This window comes from Brachyhypopomus gauderio, chromosome 4 (assembly GCF_052324685.1).
Source record: "Brachyhypopomus gauderio isolate BG-103 chromosome 4, BGAUD_0.2, whole genome shotgun sequence".
In the NCBI taxonomy this organism is placed as follows: domain Eukaryota; kingdom Metazoa; phylum Chordata; class Actinopteri; order Gymnotiformes; family Hypopomidae; genus Brachyhypopomus; species Brachyhypopomus gauderio.
This window is the reverse complement of record NC_135214.1, coordinates 23,432,866-23,443,311: the sequence shown is the minus strand read 5'-3', so window position 1 is coordinate 23,443,311 and position 10,446 is coordinate 23,432,866. Positions and strand designations below refer to the sequence as shown.

The 10,446-nt window shown below is 42.6% G+C and overlaps 1 protein-coding gene across 1 annotated transcript; it reads right to left on the bottom strand.

Annotated features, from left to right (window-relative positions):
- Positions 1-1,068: 1,068 nt before the first annotated feature.
- Positions 1,069-9,365, bottom strand: trh (thyrotropin-releasing hormone). Its single transcript, XM_077003138.1, has 4 exons — positions 9,201-9,365; positions 3,423-3,550; positions 3,010-3,211; positions 1,069-2,430 (listed from the first exon to the last, which is right to left on the bottom strand). The coding sequence occupies exons 3-4, from the start codon at positions 3,194-3,196 to the stop codon at positions 1,874-1,876; spliced, it is 744 nt and encodes a 247-aa protein (XP_076859253.1). The 5' UTR covers positions 3,197-3,211; positions 3,423-3,550; positions 9,201-9,365; the 3' UTR covers positions 1,069-1,873.
- Positions 9,366-10,446: the final 1,081 nt, after the last annotated feature.

Here is a 10,446-nt window from a genome sequence, read left to right as displayed (position 1 = left end):
AGATATAATGTGTATAAAACCAGGTTTGATTATTTCAATTACAAATTTCACATTATTTGCCATTATAATCAAATATACTAATTTCAAAATATTTTGTATTAAGTTTCTTTCATTAATGGCCATATTCACAAAGCCAAGAATTAAACTATTTGTACTGATGGCGTTGTTAACTTACATTTGATCCTGGGCATTGCACTGGCGTTGCATCATAGTGCCTCAGCGCAAAACTTTGTTAGCAGAATATTTTTGGCTTCAAAGAAATCTGGCCTGTGAATGTAAACCCATTCAGTAATTGTATAACTATAAAAATGTGTTTGAGCAACAGTGATGGATAGACATTTAGAATTTAAAGTTCCATTTTCGGAGCACCCTAAGCCTGTTTGAGCAACCCCAAAACTCAGGTCTTGGCATCTGCGTGGTTTCTGTGAACGTCTGAACAGTTCGTAACACGAGTCTTAGGAAGCGCACTGAAGCAATTAGGTATGATCAAACTCAAAGTCTAGGCCAGTTTCCACCTACGGATTGAACATGTTGTGCAGTTCTGATAGTGGGAAGCATCTAAGTTAATAATGTCTCTTCGTGTATGGATATTTCTGACTAATTGAGGTAACTAAAGCTGTATCTCATAAAAATATCTCATCTCAGACACGACCACCAGGCAAAAACGTATGCGCTCTTAGAGTAAAGGTTATGGGGATACCACGGAGATTACTTAAGCAATGATGGTAATGATGTGTTTGATTATGTGGTTCTAGGTTAAGCCAATAAGGTGAATAATAAGTAAGCACTTAGGGGGCGACATATCGATCAGCGATGAGGCAAACGAGTGACTATCGCCTGGGTGAGATGCTGGGCATGAAATTGAGTTAAAAGTGTAGCTGACACGGAATCTGTCTCGTTATTGACTCGAATTAATGAACGCAGCGCAAGTACTTCTCTTAATTGCCTCGTAAAGACCGTGAGAAATTGATCCGACGACCTCCTCTATGGCACAAGATCAGCCCTACACACACACACGCACGCGCGCGCGCACGCGCAATGTTTGGCCTTTAGTGCGCTTCGAGGTAATAGCATCTAAAGCATTTTATTGTACAACATAATTGTAATTTACACATATGCTGTACAGAGAACAAAAATATTTTACAGATTGACATGTTCTCCATCGCATGCAAGTATATTGTAGAAAAATAATTCGGCGATCCGTTGCAAGGGAATATTCACTCGAATTTTACATAGGTTACATAAATCTAACACAAACACCTTAACTAGGAAAAGCTGAGACGTGTGCATTCTGTGTGGCCACATGAGATATGCGCGTAGTTCAATACGACATTTTTGCATTTTTAAACGAAAATCAGTTCTACTCAAGGTAGAAAGTGTAACCAATATGCGTAAATTTAGGCATGTAAACTACATCGCCTTTACCCTTTATTCTGTATTTGTAAAACAACACAAACAAGAAAAATCAAAGCCTATCAATAGCGATTTGAACAAGAAAAGATGATGTGTGCACGTGCGCAACCTAATTTGCATGCAATTGGCTAAAAAACTGTCTAATTAGTTCTTACTCCACTTAGAAAGTTCTAATTTGGGATCTCAATATCCTGCGAATTAAAATATCCTGACAAGAATACTGACTTGTTTTATATAATAAAAACACATTATGTAAGTCAAAATCACAAGACAGGTAGGCTATGATTCATATCTTAATGCAATATCAGAACTGACTTTCTTTAACAAATGCGTTAGGTTTACTAAACTATGGTATATCCCATGCGCCTCGTTAAGGTAATGTGGAAAAAAACATCATGATTTTTAACTCATACTTTTAAATTCTCATCACAACGCGCCCCATTGCCTGGTGCCTAAACTATTACAGCTCTGTTAGATCTTCCTCTACGGCCAACCGCTTGCCAGGGTGTTGTCTCTTCTCCTCCAGGCGACTTTTGTTCACATTGCCAAGGAGCTCGAGTAGAAGACTGGCTTTATTGCAGCTAGGGGAGCCCACAGCATCACACGGACCACTTGTCGACATATCTAAACCCGCCGCGTCCCAAAATCGTTTGCCGGGATGCTGTCGTTTGTCCAGTTCCAGTAAGTCTGCAACACTGAGGTCGCCCTCGTCCGCCTCGCGCCTACCGGGATGCTGCCGTTTGCTGTACGCCAGGTACCGTTTTCCCGGATGCTGTCTCTTGGATAGCTCGCTTAAATGGGAATTTTGCGTAGCAGGGTACTCTGTTATCTGTTCCAGGAAAAGGCGCTTGCCAGGATGTTGTCTCGTCTGTAGTTCAATGAACGAGTCCGCCTCTTCCTCGCGCTTCCCTGGATGCTGCCTTTTTTGGAGATCTGTGTAATCTTCATAATCGTCCTCCTCGCGTTTTCCAGGGTGCTGTCGTTTGTCGACCCGTTCTGCCAGAGGCGAAGATGAGTCTAGAGGGAAACCCCAAAATATTATCGGTTAAAGCATGAGAAGCTAAAGCCAATTACAGGTGTGTGCACCGTGCGCCGTTGAACAGTACTTCCTATCAAGAAACTGCACTTCGCAATTCCTTTGTATGTCTTAGGAAAAGTAACACTACAGTTCCTTTTTGTTATGGAATTTTCATCATGTCATGAAATTTTTGCGTTTCAAATAAATAAATAAATACAATCCGTACAGAAAGAAAGAAAGACAGAAATAAAAGAAAATAATGCGTTGGATGAAATCATATGAAACTGGAAAGGCTGATGCGTGATAAGCAACCGTGCCTACTGTAAAGTAACTTAATATTTAAAGAATTAAACTTTTTTTATGTCTTTGAAGAAAGTCGTTTTCCCTGCCTTAAATGTATTTTGTATTTTTACCACCGTTGTAGACCGACTTATCGTACGAATGAGAATGTAGCTTTATCAATCAGGTAATAACTTTCAAACGAGCGCTTAATTCGTAACGTGCAAGGAGTCGACGCTATTTTACGATCTGGCGCCTGGATTCTATTGTAAAGTTCATGTATGCAGACATGGCCACACCGATAGTGCTTTCATCTTCCATTTGTTTGAGAATAGATCGGATGATGACGCTCTCAGCACGCTGTAACACGTCGTGCAGGCTCGAGCGCTCTCCATGGTCCTCATCTGCTGCAACGTTCTGGCACTCGGACACAGTCAGGCTGCCCAGCGCCAGGTAGACGAGGACGATCACACACGCCGCCTTCATGTCCACCTCAGCTTGCTAAACAGAAAACACATAAACAGTCATAAAGTAGAAGACCACAGTCAAAATGTACACGAATAAATGCATGAATGCGAAATATTAGCGCATATAAGTAGTGTGCGCCTTTCCCAGAATCACTATTATATTTTTGAATGGTGCACATTGGAAAAACAGCACCACTCTGCACAAACTACGCGCTCACAATTAGAAACTTGTATCCTTCCGTTACCTCTGTTGTTTGTGGATAGTGGATTTTTTGCGCAACACCTGTGCGGTGGAATTATATCAGCGACCCGAAGAAAGTTTTTTCCTCTCTTCCTCTTTCTTCCTCTGCTCCACTTCTTATCGTTCCTGAGCCTAAAGGCAGATTAGTGGTGTGTGTCTTTAAAGTTGCACTTATATAGCGGCTCCCACCCCCGTCAGACCGTCCACACTAACATCATTTTAATGGGGGCTTCGTCTCTTTGATGTCACCGATTCATCACGAGGAACAGCGTGCAGCGCGCGCGCCAACCGGAGGAGGGCGTCGTGCATCCTGGCAGGCCCATACATCCACAGTGCCGACAGCTCTCGGGCAAAGACAAGAGATTCATTCATAAAATTGATAGATTCGTCAGAAAGTCAGCTACATTTTATAAGTGAGCGACACAGTTATGAGTTTACGGCACGATATATCACGAATAGCTCTGAGATAAATTTTCAAGGCGCGTTATTGATCAAACTGGATGTAAGAGATACGCTCACTAGTTAATCAATTTCTTTATGTTTTCCACATGTCGTAGTAAGACGTACTGAAGTGTTAATTTAAAATGTCAGGTATTCAAGGTGTTTAAGAATAGGTCTACTGTGAATGTGGGAGTGTGTGGGAGGAACTAATGACGTGGAGCTGTGAGGAAAGCGCGCGCGAGTACAAGACGTATTGACTGATTTTAAATGAAAGTGAGCACAACCTTCGGGGAAATGTCCGAGCGGACTTATATCTACATGTTACGTGTTAAATAAAATTGGTTTCTTTTGGTTATGAGGTGTTTAAATATGCGCTATTAAAGCTGCCATCAAATGATCTCAATACACTCACTTGTGCGTAATGGCTCTGAGATTGACACGTCTCCAAACCTTATTCTGAAAAGCAAACAATATTCTGCTCATTTTCCTCAAAGCCCAGATGAGTTCATTATTCGTGCTCAGACACTTCAAAATCCCAACGAACCCTTGTACAGTCGACCACAGATTGGAAAACGCTAGCAAGGGAAAGACCGCGTGATGGAATAAATCATTTCACTAAATGTGCTGTCACGTCCAATATTTCAAACTGTCAGTAACCATCACATTGCCGTTTGAAAGAGAAAGGAATAAAAAAGCGAAAGAAATAATGGTGAAAACACAGTAATAGCATTAATTAATATGCAAGAGTATATACGAGAGCGCACGAGAGGCTCTGACGTAAATGCAAAGGTAAACAATCGAACATTTTCAAAAGTAAATTTGGACTCACTATTAAATCCACAATTTATTAACGTTGCTCTTAATGATAGGCTTTAGTTATTGAAACTTCTTGGAATTATTGGAATCGTGTTTTTTTATCGGTTTTTTTCTTTTCTATGCACGGTATAAAACTGTGATATTTATTTGTGATGTGATGTTTGTGATATTTATTATGTGTCAGCCCAAAATGAACTATCCAAAATACATCAAGCATTGTATATCTCTACCATTCTTTATTGGGGGCAGTGGGGGAGGGGGGCAGCAAACGTGTTTAAGAAGCTCTGTCTGGGATGTAGTGGGGGGGGGTTGTTTCAACAGATCTTTTGCTGAAACACGATTCCATCCCCCACATATGTCAGATTACAACCATACTAAAATATGCTGCGCATGCTATGACATCCCAAAACACCCCCACCTTTGAAAACCTTGCTGTCCCAGCACCCCTGCTGCCCTGGCATAAACACACAGAGTGTACACACACACACACACACACACACACATGTAGAAAAAACATTTATAGTGATAAGTGCAATTAGTAGATAAGATATTTGACCTAAAAGGCCATGTGTTAGTCAGTGCTTCCATTACAGTAATTACAGCTTGAATACATGCACACACACACACACACACACACACACACACACACACACACACACACACACACACACACACACACACACACACACACACACACACACACACACACACACACACACAGCACACACACCTATTAATTATGTATCTTAGACATTCTACAAAGTAGAGAGAGCCAGTTCATATTTACAGCAGGATTTAGATGTACTGTGGCTATAATGAGCAGTGTTTTGTTCTTTGTTTATATATTTGTTTAGTCTGACCAAGAACAATCAGCTTATATCATTACTGCTCTCCTTTCCTGCTGTTCTCCTCATCAATTCTGCTTATGCATTTGTGTGTGCCTGTGTGCACTTGCTTGTGTGTGTGTGTGTGTGTGTGTGTGTGTGTGTTTGCTTCAAAGAAGAAGAAAGACTGATATCCCTGTGTGGCAGAGAAAAAGCACTGTATAATGGAGATATTACACCTACACCTAAATCTATATCTAGCTCTCCATAATCTATTTACACTTTAAAACTTTGAAACCCATGACGGGATGGAAATATGAAGGTGGCCTCATAATAAACACAATGTTCTTTCTATATGAAACGGATGACAAATGCCCAGGGAATGTATGACCACAGTAGGTGTGCAGCGAGAGCACATGGCCTGTCAGAATCCACTCAGCTTCTCCAACCTTCTGTACCGCTGACCCATGGCAGTGATTCCTTTGTTAAATAAAGGCTTTCTCTGGCTTTGTTAACTTCTATGGGCAGTAAATATTGAAATAGGGGCTGGTGGAAGGTGTGCTTTACTGACAGAAAACTGCTCTGCTTGAAATGAGCTGCTGTATCCTTCTGCTCCGGCTGAGAACTTTTCATTTTTCATATTGTGCTTCATGTTATATTGTAGGATATGGCCTTATGTTGGAGAAGCTGGAGTTATGTTGGATAATCTGGAGTTATGTTGGAGAATCTGGAGTTATGCTTGAGAATCTGGAGTTATGTTGGAGAATCTGGAGTTATGCTGGAGAATCTGGACATATGTTGGAGAAAATGTAGTTATGTTGGAGAATATGGAGTTATGTTGGAGAATATGGCCTTATGTTGGAGAATCTGGAGTTATGCTGGAGAATCTGGACATATGATGGAGAATCTGGAGTTATGTTGGAGAATCTGGACGTATGCTGGAGAATCGGGAGTTATGTTGGAGAATCTGGACGTATGTTGGAGAATCTGGAGTTATGTTGGAGAATCTGGACACATGTTGGAGAATGGGGAGTTATGTTGGAGAATATGGAGCTACCTCTTGATGGGGAACCTGGCACTGAAGGGTTAAGGATGGAGGGCATTCAGAACCATTCACAATCCTTAATGATCACTGTAACCTATAGTGCATCCTTTCAACTAGTATATATCCAGCTTTATGCTTTTTAAAGCATAGGTCCAGATGATACTGTAGTTGATGAACACTCTAGATGACTCTAGATTATTCTAGATGACTAGATGTTGCTGATCGACACTGTAGAAAGACACAATCATTGTATCTCTATTGGATGATTAAATAATAAAAAAGTGAAAGTTGCATTATGCAAGATCTGTTTGTTAAAACTGAAATAAATCAAATTCCTGAGTCAATAGGAGAAGATGTGGTGAAATATGGTGTCCTCCCACAGCTCTGAGTCACCCTGTAAAGCAAGAAATATTCATTTCAAAGTCGGAGCTGTCACGTTGTATTTGGCGGGAGTTTTTCAGAACACTTCAGATATCTTTATGTAATAACATTACACATACAGGCTCATAAAACGGTCTGGCTCAATGTGCTGGTTACCGGAGAAACATTAGTTGGGGCAAAGTTAACAGTGCAGATTTGGGAATGAGCTAGTGAATAAAAGAAGAGAGATAGAGCTGTATATAGAGACATTGGAAGTGTTCTCTGTGGTTCCCCATGATCAAAGCAAAGAAACCAAGGACTAAATAGAGCTGACAAGCTACAAAGAAAATGACAGTGCTCGGGTTAAGACCAGAATAAACACCGACTTGACTTTTCAGAGTTGCGGACAGCTCTCTGACCTGAAGGAATGCAAGTGTCATGACCAGTATTCGTTTTCTGATGTCGGTGTGTTGCCAGTCTGTCAGATGCTGTTTAAGCGACACTATAAGCAATGTGCATTCTCATCACAAAACGTAGCTGCATTTTCTTCGCATTGTCAAATGTATGTCTTCAGCCTGAATATCTGGAGAATACATGGATAATGATGGCTTCACTAGCGTAATTATAGTTAATAAGCAGGCTGCTTGAAGACTTTAGCAGGTTTAAAGATGCAAAAGTCATGGGGTGACAAAGACCATGTATATAATAATGTATATACAGTAAGTAGGCCTATATAAGCAACACTGATTGTGAATCGATTTCATTGCTGTTGTGCAAATGAAACAGACAACAGCTACAAATGAGAGGCAATTAGCAAGACACCCTCCATAAAAGTGGTTCTGTTCTCATTCTTTCTGGCTGATGTTTTGGTCACTTTGGCATTTTGTCAGTTCTCTCACCATAGAGATAGATCCAGGATGGCACATCAATGTGAGCTGTGGCAAGAAGGTTTGCTGTGTCTGTCAGCAGTGTCCATAGCATGGAGCAGATACCAGGAGACATGGAGGGGGCCGTAGGAGGGCAACAACCCAGCAGCAGGACTGATACCTCCTCCTTTGTGTAAGGAGGAACAGGAGGAACAGTTCTAGAGCCCTGCAAAATGACCTCCAGCAGGTACACCTAGGTACACCTTGTTAGTACCGGAACAAGGTACTGTAAACATTCCTCAGAGAGTCTGGTCCATATTGACATAATGGCATCACACAGTTGCTGCAGATTTGTCAGCTGTACATCCATGATGTGAATCTCCCGTTCCTCCACATCCCAAAGGTGCTCTATTGGATTGAGATCTGGTGAGTGTGGAGGCCATTTGAGTACAATGAATTCATTGGTGTGTTCAAGAAACCAGTCTGAGATGATTTGAGCTTTATGTCATGGTGCGTTATCCTGCTGGAAGTAGCCATCAAAATATATCACTATTATTTTTCCTGAACTCTTCACAATTGTCTAAATTTGCATTTTTGAAACTGGCCTAAAACATAATTTTGACTTGAAACAGATTTTGACACTTAAAAGAGAATGGGGTGAGATTTTTATGAGACTGGGATGAGATTTCATTTTAAACCATTGCAATCACTCCTAACTGTTTCAAAATAAATCCATGCTTTGTTAAGGTTAACAAATCACATTCACAGTGATTACATTTATATTTGTAAGGTTTTTAACTAAATTCAAATGGAATTAAATTTAAAATTCCCATTAATCAAATATAAATTATTAATTTATGTCCATAATTTGGAAGCTAGTGGTTAATTTGTGAGTTTTTGCAGAATGTATATATCATTTTTTAAGTAGAGGTATTCCATAACAAAGTGTCAGGAATAGCCGATAACAATTATGTTCACCTGTCTCACCACCACGCCCACATCCCGGGCATACTTAAGCACCAGGACTCCACTTCCTGGTTGCGAAGTATTGCCTCATGTCGTTGCATACCAAGCCGTTGTTCCTGATTGTCTCTCTATGTGCCGAACTCTGCTTGTCCCCTAGACCACGTCTCCTGCCTGACCCCTGGATACCTCACGGACTCTGCCCTCGCCTCTCGACCCTGGACCGCACTGACCACCGCTCCCACGCTACTGCTCTGCATCTGCCATACGTCACTGTGTTCATCGTGTGGCTAGTTGTACAGAGTTATCCAAATAAAGATTGTGTTATTCCGCATCAGGATCCCTCTCAGCGTGTTCTATACGTTACAGAATACTTTGCCATTCCCATGGATCCTGCGGAAAGAGATTTAACTCTTTCCGAGTTCATACAAGCAGCGGTGAACATAGATAAGCTGCTCACTACTCACCGTCCCAACACAGCAGGTGTACGCACTTCCACTCTTTCTCACCAGTCGTCTCGTCTCCCCGGAGAGGGCAATCGAGAGTACTCCGAAGCGATGCAGCTGGGCCGGTCTCCACTCACTCCCCGGGAGAGGGCTCGTCGCATGCGCGAAGGACTCTGCCTCTACTGTGGCGAGGAGGGTCATTTCCGAGACCGATGCTCCACACGACCACCTCGTCTCCGTGGGAGTTCCCCCTCTCAAGCAAAAGTAAGCCCTCCATTACTTTCTCTTTGTGGTAATTCCCAATTTAACCTACCTATACAGCTCACCTGGGGAGGTGTAACTCACAGCTACTCAACGTTAGTTGACTCAGGCGCAGGAGGGGACTTTCTCGACAGTGAACTAGCCAGATCGTTAAACGTTCCCTAGAGGAAGTAAACCCCCCTTTCCGAGTAAGCTCAGTAAGCGGACAACCCATAGGTACCGGATTAGTTGACCGACGTACCAAGCCCTTGCTCCTCCGTGTCGGGCTGTTCCACACCGAGATGAGGCAGTTCTTCCTGGTCTCCGCCCCTCGAGATTCTGTCATCCTCGGTTTCCCCTGGTTAAGAGAACATGACCCTGTCATTTTGTGGCAAAGACGCAAATTAGTTGCATGGAGATCGCATTGCCAGCAGGATTGTATGCATTTTCCCCTTCGCTCCTCGATGGTTGAGAGTCCTCACACGCCCCTCTCCGATGCGGTCCCTGAGCAGTACAGAGAATTCACTGACGTATTCAGTAAAGAGCGTGCTAGTTTACTCCCTCCACACAGAACCTGCGACTGTGCCATCGACCTCCTTCCCGGGGTGACCTTACCCAGGAGAACAAAGCCGTACCCGCTCTCCCGCCCAGAAGATGCTGCTATGGAATCTTATGTCAGTGAGGCCCTACAGAAGGGGTTTATTCGCCCGTCGACATCTCCCGTCGCAGCAGGGTTTTTCTTCGTAGAGAAGAAGGACGGGGGGTTACGTCCCTGTATTGATTATCGAGCCCTGAATGCTGTCACGTCTAAATATGCTTACCCTCTACCCTTCATCTCTGCCTCACAAGAACGACTAATGGGGGCTGCAGTGTTCACGAAGCTTGATCTCAGGAGTGCCTACAACCTGATTAGAATTCGCGCTGGTGACGAGTGGAAGACAGCCTTCGTCACCGCCAGGGGGCACTATGAGTATCTAGTAATGCCATACGGGCTGTCTAATAGCCCGTCAGTGTTCCAGGCTTTTAT